The sequence below is a fragment of the Ictalurus punctatus genome, chromosome 22, assembly GCF_001660625.3.
Source record: "Ictalurus punctatus breed USDA103 chromosome 22, Coco_2.0, whole genome shotgun sequence".
NCBI classification, from domain to species: Eukaryota; Metazoa; Chordata; class Actinopteri; order Siluriformes; family Ictaluridae; genus Ictalurus; species Ictalurus punctatus.
In genome coordinates, this window is record NC_030437.2 from 9,007,106 (window position 1) to 9,027,048 (window position 19,943).

A 19,943-nucleotide genomic window follows, 5' to 3' on the forward strand; every position below is an offset into this window, starting at 1 on the left:
TAAAACGGCACTAATTGTACCGGAGACTACTGTTTTAATTTAAAAAATTTTGTCACACCCAATATTGACTTTGTTTCATTTACTACAGTTTACTGCTCTTGACTGAAGTGTTTAAGTATATCTGTCGTATGTTTTGCATAAAACATTTTTTCCTGGCCCAATAGGTGACCTTAAACTTCCATATTATGTGAGTTTCGTAATTTTACTGAATGTTCTATGTTTATCCATCTAGCACCCCAGTATTGGTTCTCAGGCTACACAGGACTCTGGCCTAGGTTCTCAGTATGTCCCATCACCTGACAGAGGCAAACATATTAGAAGCCAGCAGCACAAAGAGAGAAGACCCTCCTCCAGCTCAGGATACTGGGTTTATTCCCCCCACCCACATGACCAACGCACTTATGGGAAAAGAGGTGACTAGTGTTGGCTGTGGACAGGAATTTACTGCTTCTGATATGTTCTCCAGAAAAAAAAATTCTCTTATCTCCCATCCCTATAGAGTCTTCATACAGAAACAGCGATGGTGAGAGTGACGAGAATGGTGTTGGAGAAACTAATTTCACCCCCCCACCTGGCTCAATTATCTACACCATGCCCCCTGATGGCATCCATCTTCCCCCAGGCATGGTTATCTATGCCCCTCCTGTACCAGGCCTGGCCATAGGCCCTGGTGCAGTGTTTTATGGCCCTCCACCTGAAGGGCTCAGGCTGGTTTATGGTCCTCCTCCCAGTGGTCTACATATCCCTCTAATTCCTAATGGCACTCTACACTGCAATGTGCCTGGCCATCAGGATATGGTGAGACACAGTGCATGTTAGGGCCTTATAGATATATCCGGTGGCTATAAAATTGGTTATATATTATTAAGTTTAAATAATCGGTTTAATATACAGGTTCATACACTATCTATCTATCTGTATATCTATCTATCTATCTATCTATCTATCTATATATATATATATATATATTCACACTGTTGTCTGACACTACAGAATTTTTAGCTTCTTAAATTTAGTATCTGTATTGGTGACAAAAAATTTATATATGTTAGATGCACAATTAATCATGTGAACGAACAGTTAGTCATGTGATACTGGTCATGGATGGCTGAATGCTGTGTTCTTGAGTCTGGTGGTAATGTGTTTGACTTTTTGTTCTTCAGACACACTGTTCAAGAGTGGCAGACCATTCTTTAAGGGGGCAGCAGTCCGATAGAGTGGAAAGTGAGCGGGAACTGCTCAGGTTGGAGGAGCAGAGATCAGAGTTGCAGATAGAGCTTAAAGAGTTGCGGGAAGCTGTGAGCCGACTTCAGCGCCACAAGTCAGGGAAAATTTACCTGCTTACTACAGTCTATGCAACACTCTCACACCTGCTCTCAGTCTATATGATATTCTCACACCTGCTCTGTCTATATGATATTCTCACACCTGCTGTCAGTCTACATGATATTCTCACACCTGTTGCCAGTCTACGTGATACCTGCTCTCAGTCTACATGATACCTGCTCTCAGTCTACATGATACTCTCACACCTGCTCTCAGTCTACATTATACTCACTTGTTCTACAGAGTGCAAGAACCTGCTTTCAGTCTACATTATACTCACTTGTTCTACAGAGTGCAGGAACCTGCTTTCAGTCTACACCACAGTCTCACACATATCCATGCCTGCTCCCATTCTATGAAATACTCACACAACTTCTCTCGGCCTACACATAAGTCACACACCTTAATTTACAAAATACTCACAAGGTAACAATTGTATATGATAGGATTGCATTTGTAGAATATGTTCAAATTATACAATTTATATTATTTGGTCATGTTATTAAATCACTGTATTGCTGTCAGTTGTTCCAGAAAGATTTGGTCAAAATACTTGTAATACTACAATGATTATTTAATGCTCATTTAAATCAGTTAAGCTAGACATGATTAATAAAAGCAGTGTATTTATGTATGTTTTAGCTATAATCAGGTTTTGGTTGTGTCTGAGGACAGGAGGCTGTTGGAGAGTTCAGTGAACCGTGCAGAAGAGGACTCTGTAAAGGATGAGGTGGAAAGTCTGCAGAGAACTGTTTTCAAATGCAGGACTGAGCTACAAGAGGTAGAGCGCCTGCTGTCAGAGGCTGAAGCGGACTTGAAAGATACCAGAGCAAAGGTCTGCCACAACCATACAGCACAACATTTCAGCATGACAAGTCTTAAAATTGCAAGTATACATTTTTAAATTATTATTTAATTGTCTGTCTCTATATATGTAGACCAAAGACACTCTGCAGCGCTACAGTGAAGCTGAGAGCCAGTTAAAAGAGACAGAATGTGAGCTCGAGGAGATTAAACAGCGAAACCAGGATAGCACCAGACAACTAGTACACACCAAACAACAGCTCCGGTACTACTCTGCCCTAGGGATGTCACAATACCAAAATCTAGTAGTCGGTACCGATACCACCAAAAGTACACAATACTCGATACCAAAGTCGATACCATGGTGTGGTATAAAAATAAAATAAATTAAAAACTCTCGGGCTGAATGGCGAAGCATGGTGCCCATTAGGAGGTAGTTTATAACATCGCAATGCGTTAGTGTCATTAACAAATAACTGGCTATCGCTAACATTACATGGAGCATAACGTTAGCTGGTTTCATGGCCACAATGCAAGATGCCTCAAACAAATATAATATAGGACCGTCTTTCAGGTGCTTCGCCAAATTCCAGGTGTTTCCTCGCTTTGTTTGAAATGAACAATAGCATCTGTTGCACACCGGCTTCAGAGCATCAATTATATGTTTGTTGTCATCCTCGAATGCAAAGTATTTCCATATTCCATACCACATTTCCTCTCAACGAGTCTTGGTACCGTCATTAGAATCGGTACCAACGCTGCTTCAGAAGAACAAGTACCGTCACATTTTAAGAATCTTGGTACCGAAGTATCGGTTCTCGTGACATCCCTACTCTGCCCATATATTCAATCCTGTAACATTTATTTTGCACAATATGATACTCAGGCTTAGCTTAATACTGCTTGGCTTCAAACAGTTATGTCCAACTCTTTTTCACAGGGACCTTCAGGAAGAGGTAAAGGATCAACAAAGACGTAAGCAGGATCAGGAGAACACACTAAAACAGGTGGAAAAAGTGATTGCAGCTCGAGATGCAGAGTTTCAAGAAGTCAACAGAAATCTGAAGAGAGTAACCAATAAGTAAGTGTCCTTCTGGTGTGATATGACAGCTGTACTGAAAAGCTTTTCTTCGTATTTTTTTTAACCACAATCTTGTCTGTGTGGTGTCAAGAATGGAGGACATGCAGAAAGAGCTGAGAGAGAGACAGAGCCAGGAAGCAAATCTTTTTATGGGCTGCAGGAACTCTGAGGATTATCTACACACTCGCAGAACAGAGTTAGAGCATCTAAACACCCAGGTAATGTTAAAAGTGCTGTTAGTAATGTGTAAAAAAAATTAATCTATCAATCAGATCATTTTAAATATACCTTAGTAAAACCAGGATTCAAGGGTGGTGGGTGGGATATGGCAGGTGACCAACTTGTGGAGAAAATGTGGGAAAATCCCCCCCAAAAAGAAATCTAACACCTTCATTAACAGCAGGGGTGCAGTGCATGTTAAATAAGCTTTAACCTTTTCAGCACAGCTCAGGATGATACATTATGCTTACACAAATTGTATTGGACAAATACATCAGCTGCCTTAGCAGGAGTGCCTCCATCAGTGTTAGGAAACATTTCCATTGTGAGGAATCTCTAACTTTAGGATTTCCCTAAATTTTGTTGTGTTATTGTTTTGTTGTGGAGGATTTGGTTTTGTGTTTTCAGATTTTGTTTTGTGCTGTAGTAAAGTTGTAGTGCTCACCCGCCGCCACTGTAGCATACACTAGGAAATCAAGTTTATAAAAAGCAGATGGTTATAATACAGATAATATGCACAATAATGTACTCAATATGTAAACAAGTCACAGGCAGCAAGAATTTGACCTGCTCAATAAAATAAGTCCATTTGATTGATGTTAAATGTGTTTGAGGGAGTTTTACTCGGCACTTAATGCTAAAGTGCGCTACTTCTGGGTTTTGTGCACTGCATTCAGGAAAACTAAGCCCATAGAAAACTATGAAAGTGAAACAAACAAATAAAACCAATAGGTCCGTAACCCCGGTTCTCTATAATGTTATGAGTGCAGAGATTCACCTATGGGAAGGGTATTTGTACCTGACCTCTGCAGAAGCATCCTATTGCACCAAGTCTGGCTTTGACAGACAGGAGCGTGTGTCCAATGGCAGGTAAGGGGAGTGTATAAAGGAACTACAAATGCTCCTCTTCTTCAGTGAGCAAAACATGGACTCAAAGCCTCCAGCCGCGCTCTACAACCACCGAGGGGGTCATAGAACGCCTGCTCACCAGGACGGCTTGGCATGCATTGAGGAGGATGAGGGCATTAAGTGTGATGGACACCCTTTCGCCAGTTGCTGCCCCATGTCAACCAGGAGCTCAGCCTGGTAAGCTGATAGAAGCGAGGAGATGTTGAATGTCCTGACAGCCAAGGCTGAGGCCTTATAAGAGATTTTGTGGATGTACATGGAAAAATGGTACATTTTGCTGGGGATAGTGGGCTTGGGGGCGGTTGCAGGCTGCCTTGGGAGGGGATAAGGTGTCTGGCGATGGAGGGCTCAGTGGAGGGGGGGTCACCCATGCTGAGAGCTGCTTATCTTTAACCTCGAGGAATGTTTCCCCAGCAGTGTTTCATGTGCTTGGCACATGCAAGGAGGACCGGGAGGAGCTGTTTTTTCTGGCCGGGAGGCGTCCCAGCAGTTTCCTGTCATAAACATCCCTCTCTTGGCAGGCAGCACTTTGTAGAGCTGGCCATTCGATATTGAGGCGAGCAGCCACTCGCTCACAAAATTCGAACAGGATGGACCGAGGTATGTCCGTGGGAGCATTAGCCTTGGGCGTAAAAGAAGACCTCTGAACCCTCGAGAAGGCCCACATCGTCCTTGTCGCCGGAGCCGGGGGGCTGGTTAATGAGGGAGGGTTCACCTGGTAAGATCCCCTTGAGGAGAGACGGGTTGCTTTGGTCGGCCCAGCTTGGAGAAGCCATGCCCGGGGAGGTTCCCAGCTGCCGCCAGTGCCGTTTCCCCCGTCAGTGTCGGACTGTTTGAAATTTACGCTATACTTTGCGGCCACTATGAGCCTTCGGCGCCAGAGCATTTTGGGATGCGCTAGGCAGTGGCTACAGTTCTCAGGGAAGTCGATGGCTTCTTCCACGTGTTTCAGGTCCATGCAAGCTATGCAGAAGGGATGAGAATCCTTAGCTGCGATGAGAGTACCGCACTCAGCTGGGCAGGCATGTGACGGTGGAAGCCGAAGCCGGTTTAGAATGCTCCGTGGTGGCACAAAGCTCAATCAAGTCCAAAAGCCGGGCAGCTGTAGGGCAAGGAAAAAAAGACTTAAGCAGAGGTGGGCAGCCTAATGAGTACTGAGAGTATTGGCGGCTTGCAGCAAGTAACACAGATAACCTAGCTAGCAAGACAAACTTCTCCAGCGGAGGCTGATCTGAGGGATATGTCCTTCTGCAGACAAAAAGTGCAAGTCAGCAGACCAGCAAACTGTGTGCACAAAATAAGCTAGAGGTCGCAAGAAGCGAATGTCAACTGAGGAAGAGGAGCATGTGCAGGTCCTTAATGCACTCAGGTAAGCGGCGTGCCCTTACCTGGCATTGGACACACGCCAATGTCAAAATTGTCGTTCTGTCAAAGCCAGATTTAGTGCAATCGGAGGCTTCTTCAGAGGTCAGGTACAGATGCCCTTTCCCATAGGTGGATCTTGAGTACACGATAATGAAAGAGAACCCTAATAAATAACAGCCTTTAGAGGTGTGTAGCAGTTATGCATCAATTGTGTAGTGACTAATATATTGTAGGATGCAATTGATGAGTGTGTGTGTGTGTCAGAAAGTAGCACAAGACACTGGAAACATGAAAGAAGTCATGACATATTACTCTCATCTGTGGCTTGAACATTTTTTGTAATGTTCACTAGTAATGGATCATTGACAGAAATTATCAAAATAGAGACTAATACAAATTTTTTTTCTTATATTTTGTTATAAGGTTACTCATACTAAATCAGTGTGACATTGCACTTATTTATCTAAGTTGTTTTGTGCGTGTCTGTTTGTAGGTGCTCCAGCAGAAGGAACAGCTGTCTTTGTTGGGGCGGAAGCTAGAGCAGTGGCGGGAAGAGGAGGACATTGTGAGGACGAATGTGGAAAAGCACAGGCAGAGCCTGGTGGAGGTGCTGAGGCAGGGAGAAGTCGACGCACACAGTCTGCAGCAACACATTAAGGTTCACAGTTTTAACAATTGTAATAGCCACCAAGTAGATTTGGTGCAAATTATATGTTATGAGAATATATTCCAGCATTTTTAAACCACATCTCTGTCTACTGGGACTGCAGCATATGACTGATGAATTTCCTTGTGCTAAGAAAAGAACCGATAACCTGTTGCTTAGAACTCCTTTAGAATGAAAGTTTAAGCATAGCCGTTGAATTCCATTAATACATATTTCAAATATGCAACTATAACATTCAAAACTATAAGATTTAGACTAATAATAATAAATCTCTTCGAATGTGACGGACATGAGGCTGTCTTACCAAACCTGCTGTAGTTATGTACAACTTTTTCACACTGACACAATGCAAAGTGATTCCAGTCACTTACACTTTCTGCAAGTATTTGTGGTATTCATGTATTTCCTTGTTTACATGTCTACATTAGTAACACATTAACAACAATTTTCTTCCTCTGAAAAAGTAGTCCAGTCTCTGAAAGGACATGGTATGGATTTAAATCTTGATTTACAAATACCATTGACTCAATCAGTGCATGAATGTGGATATGCATTGCACTTGTTGGATAAACGTTTTTTGGCTGCATCACACAAGTATCTTTAGACTTGCATGTGCGAATTTTGATTATAGAGTTTTCTGTATTTTCTCAATGCAGAAACTTTATCGTCCTAACGTAAATGTACATGTGTGTGTAGGAACTGCGTGTGGATGTGCAGTCTCTAGCTGTGCAGAAGGGGGAACTGGATTCCCAGCTCTCAGAGAGGAGACGGAGACTGGCTAAGTATAAAAAGGAGGAGAAGAAAGTTCAAGAGAAAGTGCAGAACCAGCGTGCATTCATCAACAAGCACAAAGCAGGTGAATTCTAAGCACTTTTGAATATTAACAGACATACAGTCAGGGTCTAGTGTACTATTCCTGAATAGCAGTTCAGCGCAATACATTAATTCAGTTAGATTTTATTTGTATAGCATTTTTAACAATGGACATTGTCACAAAGCAACTTTACAGAAATGTATAAATTCAGGATATAAATTTTAACTTTATAAAATTATCCCTAATGAGCAAGCCAGAGGCGACAGTGGCAAGGGAAAAACTCCCTGAGACGACATGAGAAAGAAACCTTGAGATGAGCCGGACTCAAAAGGGAACCCTTCCTCGTCTGGGGGACACCGGATAGTGCGATTATAAATAATTCCCTTCTATAACCATTTACTACCTGGTCAAAAGTGCATGTAACCAGAAATTGTGTAACCAGGAAATTCATAATCAGGAAACTTGAATACAGAACTCTTCATGTCAGTTGCAGTCCTAAGGCTATCATAGCAATTGTAGCCTAAGTTTTTGTCGCAAAACTGTTCATATCACGTTAGTTGTTTGGGTGGACACATCAGTAGCCCCAGACACCCACAACAAGCAGATCTTGTGACTGGGCAATTAGTTTTATATTTGTAGTTACCCTAGGGACAACGGCCAGAAAAAAAAATGGTTTTCCACAAAAGTTTATTTTGTATATATATATAAACTTCTTGCACTAAACCGTGGTGTGACACACCTTTGTCACGTAAAGGAGGCACAGACAGAAGCAAGTACAGGTTAGGTATTTTAATCCAAAAACAACAAGTTCAAAGAGTAATGTAAAATTCCACAACGTTAAACAGGCAGAGGTCAGGCAATCAGGCAGACAAAACAAGGCTAGGCAGAGATACAAAGTCAACACCAGGAAATCAAACTGGAATCTGGAATGGGATGTTAAAAAACAAAAGCAAATATGAGTGCGATGGTCAGCTATCCACATACTTTTGGACATATAGGGTATTTTCCACTGTGTAGGGCTGTCAAATCTGAATTATTATAAAGAATTGCAATAATGACTTGCATTTTAGATTCAGCCACAGGAAAAGAGTGGCTCCGATAAGTGCCTGCTGAAATTGTTGCATTTTGTTTTGCTTTACTTAATATTTAGTTTATGTAATATTCAGAATAAAATGTGCCCTGAGTGGTATGTATTTATTCAGAGCTCTTTTCCTACTACAATGGATTCAGACTTTCATTAGACAACTAAATGTAGAACATTTTAATGGATTTTTTTTTTGCCTTTAATTAAATGAATAATATGACAATTCTAAATGTTTTTGGCCAGGGAAATGCGGCAATAAGGTTATGTGGATCTGAGTTCTGACACAACGGCTGTGGCAGTTAGGAAACTATTTTCAAGAGCTTGTGTTTGCTCTGTATGTGTAGAGCTGAAGCATGTCCTGGACATGATCCAATTGGAGAATGTAGAGCTAGAGAGAGTGAAGGTTCAGCACAACCAGAAACTGGACCAGCTGGAGAAGAGCCAGGAGACTTTGCTACAGGTGAGACCTAGGTCATTTAATGCCAGAATTTCTTATTCTTGTTATACCTGATTTGCTGCCATTGCTCAGCACACTAAAAACATTCAGTTCTATTGTTCTGCTATAAAAATAGAATTATTCTTCCATCATTTAGTTTGCTAGAAACTAATAAATGCTAATTAATGTATTAGATTTAAAAAATAGATATTTTTCATGTTGTGAACTGTTATGGTAGAATTGGTATGTTGTGCCTTGCAGATGCGTCTGGAAGTGCAGGAGGTGGAGAAGGAGCTGCAGGAGCAGCAGGCTGAGCAGGAGAGGCACAGAAGGCTGCAGGAGCAGGATATCCTCACATTGAAAGAGCAGACTAATGCCGCAGCCATAGAGAGGAGCAGCCTGCTAGAGCAGTGCACCAGCCTGGAGGCCCGCCGCTCACATGCTCAGAGGTAAGAGCTCCAAGTTACAGTTACCTGTTCTGTTTATTTGTAGTGATACTGCTGCATTTACACTTCTTTAAAAGTCTTTAAGGTTTATGATAAACAGCTGTGTTGACTTTGTGAGCTGTATTAAAGTGGCTTTAACCAGTGCTATCTGATGTGGCAGATGTCAGGAAACTGCAGAGGAGGGGGTGCGGAAAACAGAGGCAGAGTTGCTGAAACTGCAGGCAGAGCTGGCCAGGCTGAAGCAGGAGCACAGACATGCCCAGAGTATTCGAGAAGACCTCACCAGAGATGCTGCCACAACCCAGAAACAACTAGAAGGTTTGAGCCGTATTAAGATATGACATTCATATGAGCGGTCTGAACTGAGATGTTTTTGTGCATAATTACTGGTTAACAGAAGCTGCAGTTAATTGATAATAAATTTGTTTGGCACAGGTCAGTTTTTCCATGTTTGATCTCTGTATGATACTTTAGTGGTCATATATGAATGAGCTTCACTAATGTGGGTGGAATGGGTCAAAAATGCACCTGTTATATAACCCCACTTCAACATAAATAGGCTAGTTCATCCAAATAGGAAGTAAATGTAGCAGACTTCATTATTTTATCAGTAACAAATAAGAACAAATGTGTCTACTAAAGGCCAGTTTACAATTGAAATCTTTTATGGTGCACCTTCTAGTCATGCGTTTTAACAAGCATTTAAATCAGCACCAGCTGTGAGATGTGCTATTAAAATACTAATTCTACCAGTAAAATTGATTTTAAATCTGTAACCTTGGTTCTTAAATGGAAAAGGAGCAGCTGGTTTTATTTGTCAGTAGTACCCTTGATATTTGGCATATGTTAATGTGATGTGTGGTTAATTTGTTGTTGTTTTTTTTGCTCCCTATAGAGAAATCTAAGGATCTGAATAAACTAAAGGAAGATGTTGCACACTCAACAATTCAGCTAGAGAAAATTAGAAAGGTGTGTATAAAATCCACCTGTGTGTTTAACCTGAGTTTAAACTGCTAAAGAAGTTCTAGAGCATCTTTCATCCTGACTACCGTGGACATGAATTTCAACATGTTTTCATGTAATAAGAAACTCACATATAGTGGCAGTCTAAAACATACATACACTCAGAGTCTTAGAATGAGAGAAATGGCAGTACTGTAGCTATAATTTTGTAACGTAAAGTGGTTACTTTCCTTGAGGTTTTGCTGTATTTATTGGTTGATAATGTATAGCCACAGATTTTACCCTCAGGAAACGGTGCTCTATCCCTGATGATAAAAATGCATTTAGCGTTGCTTTTCTGTGCACAGGAGGTAGAAGATGCTCGGCAAGAGCAGGATGACTTTATGAAGCAGCAGCAGCACCAGAAGGCTGTGATGCAGGACAAAATCCAGAGGAGACAACAGAGAATAGACAAACTGGAGCAGCAGCTGAAGGAGATTGAGGCATCTGTGGAAAAGAAAGAGATGCAATTTGAGCGACAGGAGGAGGTAAAGTAGCTTTTTGTGCTGTTTGATCAAATAGCTGTTGATTAATTTATGCTGTAAATATTTCTAGGGTATACAATTAAATATGGACATAAATGAATACATGAAACAGGAGTGTGCAGGATATTTGTTTAGTCTTGTCATGTGAATCACTAACAGAATAATGAAATTTTATGTTTTAGTAATTGAAAGTAGGAACAGAACTATCTGTGTTCTGAATAAATGTGATTCTGTTTCACCCCTCAACCTGCCTGAGAGTCACATTGATTCCTAGCTACCACTGTCATTTGTTCTTCTCGCCTCATATACTTATTTCAACATAACTTGTTCAGTTGCCAGATTAGACTTTAACTTAGTTGAATCTGACCCAAATGACAGCCTAAACAGCTCACTAGTTATAAATGCCTGTTATGACTGATAATCATAACAAGAAGCCCAGGAAGTAATCTGAGACACTTTCTTTGTGAGTGCACCACCTGATGGCAGACATGGATTGATTAAAAATCAGCCAATCAGAATCTGATCCCATGCAACCCAGAGGCTTGTGGTCTTCAATTTATAGCCCAATGACTGATGTTCCTCCACCTTCCTCATGCACACAGCATGGCTAGAGTAACAACAGTGAAGCTATAGAATCCTACCCATGCTGCCTCCTGATGTTGCAGACAGTTTTATGCTTGGCAATCAAATTCATCCTGGACTCTATGTCCTCCTTTTGAGGATGAAGGGACTTTTGACAGCAGATGTGGTAATTCCCTTGGACTTGCTGGAACTAACAGCTCTTCAGAAGGGGTCAGCAAACAGCTGGACCCCAAATGTCACAAACTGTATTATAGGTGGGATCATCCATGGTTAGCCTCACTGGTGTTACTGGGAGTGGATGTACTGGCCCACGACTGGCCTCGCCTTATACTATACTCCTCTTCTTCCCACATTGCACAGAACTCAGCAGCTAGGCATAGGATGGTTGGCAACACTTCTGGTTTCCACTCTTAAATGAAAAGGTTTGGCCTTCCAATCAGGTCACCTGTGCCTATAGATTTGGTCTCTCACAATGAACTGAAGCCTGTGACTTCTAAATTGGTCTACAAATGTTATTCATTTTGACTGGATCCTGTGCACCGCACAATTACATTTTTCTTCAGGGTCTACTAGACAATGGAAAGTGCTCATGTATCTTTTTGCTAGCAAGCACTTTAGTAAAAATAAGAGTGGGAGAACCAAAAGTTCTGTTTATAAGCTGACCTTACATGTGTTGGTGGCTCTGGGATGACCTTGTGGTTGAACCCTGGATTTTATGTCCAATGTCCTTTCACCCAGTTTTAAAACTCAATCAACTGATCTTATAGCATTTCATTAAGGCAAGCGGGGTGTTCCTTGTTGTATCTGGCATAAACATCTGACCCTCAGCCCAACTGTTCATCTGTCACAGAAGACAGATATAAGGGGCTCCCTTGTCTAAGCACAGACTGACCCATTGAGTGGTGGACCTATAGACCTATGGCCTATAGACACCCCCAACTGTGACACGCCACTGTACAAGGAACAGCTCCTCCTTATGGGCATTAGTTAATAGCATGCTTCTCCAGGAAATTTCTCCAGCTTCTGCAAAGTTAACCTTTCCTAGTGGCATGAATGCAGCCATCATCTCAGAACACATTTCTTGTAAAGTGTGTTGGTTTCTCATGACACTGGGGCATATACATTATCCAGGTGATTCTGCCTCGGACTGTCATGAGAGGTGAAATAGAACCACAGTTACATACATATTGAATATTCTGTGATATATGTTTCAAAGAAAGTTTTATAGGTGCAGTCACCTTTTCCTTTAAACTATTTTTGTTTTTAGCGCCTGATGATCCAACAGCAGCAGAGTTTAGAGTTGGAGGAGCTACAGAGACAGCAACAGAAGAAGTTGCAGTCCCAGCTGCAGGCACTAGAGGAAGCTCTGTCAAAGCGAGTGGAGAAGATGGAGCAGGTCACAGTTGCTGTGGAGGTGCTGGAAGAGCAGCGACGCTTCTTGTTGGCAGATCAGCAGCAGTGTGCTTTACTGCAGGACAGAGTAGCACAGCTGGGTGAGTTTAGACCCCCATCCAGATGTTTTTACGTTGCGTTCATACTGAAATATCGGACCTTACTGACTTGTTTGAGCTCTGGGCATGCAGGTTTTCAAACACAGTTAGTGTTTATACTGTATTTAGATGTATTTCACTCTAGTGGTGAAAACAGGGATGTGTTTGTTTGTAGAGCAAGACCTGGCTGAGAGTGAGGCTAGGCTATGTGCCAGCACAGAGGAGCAAAGAGAAGCAAAGGAGGAACTTGAGACATGCCGCTCTGACATCCAGATTCTTCAAGGAACTCTAACCAGCGAGAGGGAGCATGCAGAGGCCCTGATAAGCCGCAGTCTAACTGACACTCAGCAGGCTGAGGTGAGAGCTATTTCCTTGCCACAAAATGGTTTAAAATAGTATATTCTATAAGAATACCTGAAGCTGTGTATAGGACTGTTCTTTTAATCCCACTCTTGTTTACTCCTGCTTAACCCCTGACTGTGGCCACCTGCACCTGCAGACTCTGCTTATTAGATCGATGTCCCAGGAACAAGTGGTTGAATGTTTGTTGGATATAAGGTGGAATCATCATAGTAACCAGTAGATGAACTTATTAAAATCTGCATTTGCTCCAAGCAGGATCTGTATCAGTATCAACAATCAAGAGAGAATGCCACCAGAGTAAATACAGAGGGTTTATCATAAGAAGAAATCCATTGTTACACCTCAAATACAGATTAGCGTTTGCCAAAAACATATTTAAAAGATGAGAAGAGTATGGTGAAGGGAAGAACTGCTCATGAACTGAAGTATACCATCTCATCTTATATTGTGGGCATGTGTGGCTGCCCGTGGAACTGGTTCCTTTGTATTTATTAATGATGTGACTGCTGACAAAAGCGGAGAGATGAATTCTGAAGTGTATAGGGCTGTATTATCTGCTAACTTTCAGCCAAATGCTTAAAAACTCATTGGACGGTGCTTCACACTGCAGATGGACAATGACCCGATGCAACCAAGTATTAAAAAGGACTATTTAATTTGTGATTGTTAGTTTGTCAAATTATTTTTGGTCCCATAAAAGTTGGAACCACATATAAAAAGTGCTGTAATTCCTACATTCACCTTATTTGGATGTGAATTTCCTCTAATTAAAGCTCAAAGACTGAGCTCATATTCATTATTTAATGGCAGACAGCTAAAATAAAGACTTTTTCAACGTCCACATATTTATGGACCTGTTACCTAAATGTTTGTTTAGTGTGTTAATAGAATTAGTGGTTAATGACATTTATTCGTGACTTGCAACACTGGAAGTAGTCAGATAAATTCAGTCAGTATAGACTGTTAATTATGAAAGAATTCTGTTTTCTGTACTTGTGTCCTCAGCTATGGAGTTGGGGAGAGGGGGAGAGTGACATGCAAGAGATTAAGGACACTGTGCGTTCCCTGAGGGCTGAAGTCCAGGCAGAACTGGACAGTGGTTTGAAAGAGCTGGAGTTGCAGCCCATGACCACTTCAGACATGGACAATGATGAGGAGAACCACACATCAGCTACACTGAGTATGGGAAAAGCAGCCTACAGCACCAGAGTACGGACTGAGATTTACACAGAACAACACTTAATTAAGTAGAATAAAATGAATGACAGCGTAAAATGGTGATGACTGAATGATTCCTGTCTGCAGGATGAGCAGTGGCGAGGAGAAGTGCTGAGAGAGAAGCTGAAGCAACATGAAGATAATCTGAAGGTACCGTGGGATATTCTGAAAGTGTCATTTAGCCATTATTGTGAAAATATGACTTTATCATTAATTTTACATGAATATTTAGACTTTTCTATTGAATGAACAAATAATCTTATGTGGTTTGCTTTTCACACACTCCTCCACCGTAGGCACAGCTTCGCAGATCCATGTTCTCTCAGCAGGAGGCACTGAGTCTGCGCAGGCAGCAGACCGAGGGAAGCATCCAGGGCCTGCGCAGACGAGTCGACCAGCTGGACCAGCTACTGACCAAGTCTGGCCATGATTTCCCTTACCTGAGTGACTCCAAATATGTGTGTGTAAGTGAAAGCTGGAGATATGGAATCTTCCCGAATCCAGGCACTTTCTATTCTGCTGATAAAAAGTGAAAAGAAAAAGTATGTGGTCTGTCTTGCTCGTCAGCTTAAAAGTCATTATAAATATTTGTAACACTCAGTAAGGGTAATGATGAAAAAGTGTAAGATGTAATGCTTTGATTAAAATTTTCGCAGTCAGACACTGAGAGGTGGTGGCAGGAGAGGGACAGACAGCGCTCCTTAAGTCCGATTAGGCTGGACCCCACCATTCCTGAGAAAGACCAAACACACATGCTGAGCCAAGTGCATTAAAGCCAAAACCTTCACTCTGGTTGGTACTGAAGCCAAGTCCCTGCGTGAAGGAGATTCCCAGCTGTCAGCCTACAGAAATGATGTTGTGTCTAGGCGCGTCTGTGAGTACATGAGGAGGGTAAATCTGAAGGTGCAAATATTCTGGATTTATTTAGGTTTACTACCTCAGAGCCAAAAACAGTCATTGTTCCTTTTTTTGCTTGAGTGTGAAGTTTATACGATTTTGTAAATAATTTTTTTTTTTAATCATTTTTGATAAAACAATGTGCCTCATACACAGTGATGTGAAAAAGTATTTGCCCCATCCTGATTTCTTCTGTTTTTGTGTATATCTCATACTAAATAGTTTTAAATCTTCAAACGAAATACAACATAAAACAAAGGCAACCTGAGTAAACACACAATACAGTTTTTATTTATTTATTTTTGTTGTTGAAGCAAAAAAAATCCAACACCTATCACTCATGCGAAAACTTTGCCCCTTTAAACTTAAAATCTGGTTGTGCCACCTTTAGCAGCAATAACTGCAACCAAACGCTTTCGATAACTGGAGATCAGTCTTTCACAGTGCTGTGATGGAATTTTGGCACACTATACTTTGCAGAACCGCTTTAGTTTGGGTCCTGCCTCCGCCTCTCACCTGGTTCAAGTCAGGACTTTGATTAGGCCACTCCAAAACTTTAATTTAGCTTTTTTTTAAGCATTAAGAGATGGATTTACTCCTAAGCTTTGGAGCATTGTCTTGCAGTTGAGTTTTTGAACTGACTGAAGACCGAACATTCTCCTTTAGGATTTTCAGATAGAGAGCAGAATTCATGTTTCCCTCAATTATTACAAGTTGCCCAGGCCCTGAAGCAGCAAAGCATCCCCACGCCATCACACTCCCACCACCATGCTTAATCGTAGGTATGATGTTCTTTTTGTGGAATTCTGTGTTTGGTTTACTCCAGATGTAACTGGACCCCTGTCTTCCAAACAGTTCCACTTTCCAATCATCAATCCACAGAACAATCAATCCATTCTCCCAAAAGGTTTGAGGATCATCAAGGTGTGTTTTGGCAAAATTCAGATGAGCCTTAATGTTGTTCTGGGTTAGCAGTGGTTTTCACCTCACCACTCTTTCATGGATGCCATTTTTGCCCAGTGTCTCTCTGATAGTGGAGTCATGAACAGTGAGATGCAAGAGAGGCCTGTAGTTCCTTTGACGTTGTCCTTGACTCTTTTGTGACTTGCTGGATGAGTCGTCACTGTCCGCTTGGAGGAATTTTGGAAGGCCACTTCTGAGAAGGTTCACTACTATCCTGAATTTTTCCATTTGGAGATAACGGCTCTCACTGTGGTTCTTCGGAGTTCTAGAGGACCTTTTTTTCAACTTTGGCATAATGTGTTACCGTGTAAGACCTTTTTACTAACTTCCTGCTGTTGACAAAAGTTCTATTTAAGTGTTGATGTGATAGAACAGGGTTTGCAGTAATCAGGCCTGGTTGTGTCTTGTCCAGCTGAACCCCATTCTGAATGCAATTTCATAGATTTGGGGAATTAGTAACTACAGGGGCAAATAAATTTTCACACAGGCCCAGTAGGTATTGGATCACTTATACTTCAATAACTAGCATTATCACTTAAAAACTTTATTTTGTGTTTGCTCTGGTTGCCTTTGTTTTATTTTTGATTTTGTTTTAATTTCTGAAGCTATTTAGTATGAGACATACACAAAAACAGAAGAAATCAGGATGGGGCAAATACTTTTTCACAGCACTGTATCACTGTGGTATATGCGAATGGATTGAATCTATAATGTACATTCAGTATTGAGCCATGACTGGAGATGTAATGCCTTTTTACTATTTCATACACGCCTATGAAAGTCCACTCCTTTTACCACACAGTAAAATATTTATTACAGCACTTAATTTTATATGCATAATTGTTACTTAAATGACACGTGTGCAATAAAATATTGGTTATTTAAATTAATTAAACGTCCTCTCATTGTTCTTTCTAGTTCAGTTAGTTAGCACGAGTTCTAAATCATACTGCCAAGATGATTAAATATTACAGCTTTGTTTATTTATTTAATTACAAACGTTAAGAAGAAGATGTCTGAGGAGATTGTTATATAGTGTTGAAGGAAGAAAGACAGACCAAGTCTGAATATATACCTGGTGAATAAGCTGAATATCCTCCCAATAAATGGCAGCAATTAATATCTGTTCATGTCAACAAATTCTTAAGACTCAAAAACATGAGCCTAAAGACAGCAGTAACTCTTCTTTCTAGTCAAATATGACAATATGGAGGAATGCTTATTGCGTAGTGGTCAGAAAACACATTGCACGGTCTTTCTGGATGCTGGAGAGACATATATATTTCATCCTTGTGGTGGCACACATGTCTGATGTACCACTTCCCTGAGTAGAGCTGACGTTAAAGTTTAGTATCCCATACTGTCTGTGTACCTTATTCTCTCAGTCATGGAGAAAAACAATCAATCAATCAATCAATCAATGAAAACCATCTTGGAAATAAAAGACTCGGAACTGATTTGTAGATGTTTACAAATTCCAACATGTTTTTGATGAATATTGAGGGTGAAATTCTCATGGGCATTTTATGGCATCAGTGTTGTGATAAGGAAACAACTTGAAAATGTCTGCGTGTAGAAGTCCAGACTTAAGGATCTCAACCAATGAGGGTGTGGTTCCAGGAAAATAATAATAATAAAAAAATCACATCCCAAAAGTCTTTAGTTCTCTTATACAGAAATAATCTTATAATGAAATAATGTCTTTTTATTAAATTTAAAAGAACCTTCATTAAAGCAACTAAAACACTCACCAGCCTCTGTTTTTCTACCTTGAAGACAAAAAAATGTAGCTTGTAATATAACTGAGAAACTCCTCCATTCTGGAGATTCTCCTGTGTTGGAAATCTGGTTTTTAAAATGCTGGCACAGGAGACTCCTTACATAAATTTTAACTAGATGTTTCCTCGCTGATTGCATAACCGGATCCATGGTAGTATTTTTTTGTAAATAATAATAATAATCGATTTTTAAATAGCCTTAGATTATTTTGAGTGTCTGCCGTACATGTCACACTGTGAATTCATTTAGAAATAACATTTAAATAAGGGTATTAATATCAACCTGTGCTTTGAATTACAGCTGGCATTATGAGAGCTGCTGTTATTAATCAACAGCTTCTGACCAAACAGGTAAAAGAATTTAACAGCACTGTAGTATAATGAACTACGATGCATTTATTGAGCATTAATAATAGTAATAATAATAGAGGGCTCCTACACCATGGCTTTAAATGGTAAATGGGCTGTACTTACATAGTGCCTTTTAACCTCAGTGCTTCTACAAAGCGCTTTACAGTCTCTGTCTCTCTCTCACACACCCCCAGTGGTGGCAGGCTCGCACCTTGCCTGCCATCAGGAGCAACTTAGGGTTCAGTGTCTTGCCCAAGGACACTTCAGCATGTGGGCTGGGGAGTCAACCGCCAACTGAAAACCTATGGGAGATTTTAGAGTGACATGTTAGAAAGCATTCTCCATCATCATTGGACATCGTTTAGAAGAAAGTGTTCATTCCTTTAGTACAGATTCACTTGCATGTAGCGACATGAATAATACACATTTATGCTAAGGCATACTGAAGCTCATGGTGGGTCGACTCCCCCCACACTCCACGTTGGGTTTTTCTGTATAGACTGAACATAAGCTTTGGTTTTTTTTTCCATAATGGAAATATTCGCATCAAAAAGACAACACATTCCATGCATCAATAATTAAACACAGAAGCCATTAACAGTTTTTACAACTTTTTTAATGTTTTTATTCTTTTTTTTTTTTTATTCATTTATATTATCTACAAAGTAAAATTTTATTTAACTTAGCAGTCTTATGACAGTCAAATGTAATTGGGGCCCATTCAGTTTGATTAATAAATAATTATTCATTTTTGCCAAACATTTTAAATCACTGGAAGTTTTTTTTGTTTTGTTTAATTTGGTTAGAGTGATTTTTGTTTCGTATGTTTTTCTTTACCCCAAGTTCTTGAACATGGCAATAGCAGCAGCATTTAACAGTAAAGTTAATACCGTCAATTCACTGGAAGAATTTGTTACTTACGAAGGTGCAAACAAAATGCAAGTTCCAGTTTCTTGACATTCAGTTTCTCACTCATGGCGTCTAAAACAGTCCCCTCATGTTAAAACTCGTGTTAAAAAACATCTGTTCACCGCAACTTTGCTCATTAGCATTAATTTCTGATAGATTAGCAAAAGTGCAGTGCAGCATGATAGACGGTTTAGTGGCCATTTCACTGGGCATGTAGAGTAGGAGCAGGTGAAGGATCGGTCAGCCAGTAGCTCATGAAGTTTGAAGAGCACGTCACTGGAGTCAGCTGAAAACAGCCGATCTTCATCTTCTAAAGCTGCTGCTGATGGTGAGGTTGTACTGAGAAAAAAAAAAAAAATACAATGTTAAAATTATATTTTCATATAGGCCGAGTACAGAGACACCACGTCTGCTCTGGAAAATTGGGACGCTAATTTGGATACGCAATTTACATTTAACTGCACACCATCTTCAGGAAATCACCTTTTTTTTTTTTTTTTTCTTTTTTTTTTAAATGCTAATGTTCGTAGTGTTTAGTCCTGCTGAGAAAGTTGACTGTATACCTGAAGGATGTGCCATGTAGGAGAAATGTGTGGTTGAGGAGACAGGGATTGGATTGAGTGTGTTCTGGGGTAAAGGTGGCTGTGGACCTGCTTGTGTAGCCATCAGCATCACAGGGTGAGACGGAGTGCCATGATGTTGAGGCACGTGCATCCCTGACTGCATGTGTGCCTGCAATGTTAACGGACAAAGA

At 40.6% G+C, this 19,943-nt stretch overlaps 2 protein-coding genes across 11 annotated transcripts in view; one reads left to right on the forward strand and one right to left on the reverse strand.

Moving 5' to 3' along the window:
• Positions 1–17,037, forward strand: part of cntrl (centriolin) — a 45,159-nt gene extending 28,122 nt beyond the window's left edge. For 2 of the 3 annotated variants that reach the window (XM_053674322.1, XM_017451768.3), the window contains exons 22-41: positions 233–413; positions 500–798; positions 1,164–1,321; positions 2,002–2,161; positions 2,265–2,395; positions 3,071–3,211; positions 3,303–3,429; positions 6,198–6,362; positions 7,068–7,227; positions 8,614–8,729; positions 8,967–9,154; positions 9,312–9,469; positions 10,047–10,120; positions 10,462–10,641; positions 12,488–12,713; positions 12,886–13,067; positions 14,079–14,282; positions 14,379–14,441; positions 14,588–14,755; positions 14,948–17,037. In XM_053674322.1, the coding sequence (XP_053530297.1) occupies positions 233–413; positions 500–798; positions 1,164–1,321; positions 2,002–2,161; positions 2,265–2,395; positions 3,071–3,211; positions 3,303–3,429; positions 6,198–6,362; positions 7,068–7,227; positions 8,614–8,729; positions 8,967–9,154; positions 9,312–9,469; positions 10,047–10,120; positions 10,462–10,641; positions 12,488–12,713; positions 12,886–13,067; positions 14,079–14,282; positions 14,379–14,441; positions 14,588–14,755; positions 14,948–15,064 (3,198 nt within the window). In that variant the 3' untranslated portion in view covers positions 15,065–17,037. Of the gene's footprint in view, positions 1–232; positions 414–499; positions 799–1,163; positions 1,322–2,001; positions 2,162–2,264; positions 2,396–3,070; positions 3,212–3,302; positions 3,430–6,197; positions 6,363–7,067; positions 7,228–8,613; positions 8,730–8,966; positions 9,155–9,311; positions 9,470–10,046; positions 10,121–10,461; positions 10,642–12,487; positions 12,714–12,885; positions 13,068–14,078; positions 14,283–14,378; positions 14,442–14,587; positions 14,834–14,947 lie in introns of all 3 variants that reach the window. The other variant, XM_053674323.1, reaches the window with a different exon arrangement.
• A 1,837-nt stretch (positions 17,038–18,874) lies between these two features.
• Positions 18,875–19,943, reverse strand: part of atxn2 (ataxin 2) — a 43,428-nt gene continuing 42,359 nt past the window's right edge. For all 8 annotated transcript variants that reach the window (XM_017451759.3, XM_017451758.3, XM_017451757.3 and 5 more), the window contains 2 exons: positions 19,753–19,921; positions 18,875–19,528 (listed from right to left, as the gene is read on the reverse strand). In XM_017451759.3, the coding sequence (XP_017307248.2) occupies positions 19,500–19,528; positions 19,753–19,921 (198 nt within the window). In that variant the 3' untranslated portion in view covers positions 18,875–19,499. The remainder of the gene's footprint in view (positions 19,529–19,752; positions 19,922–19,943) is intronic.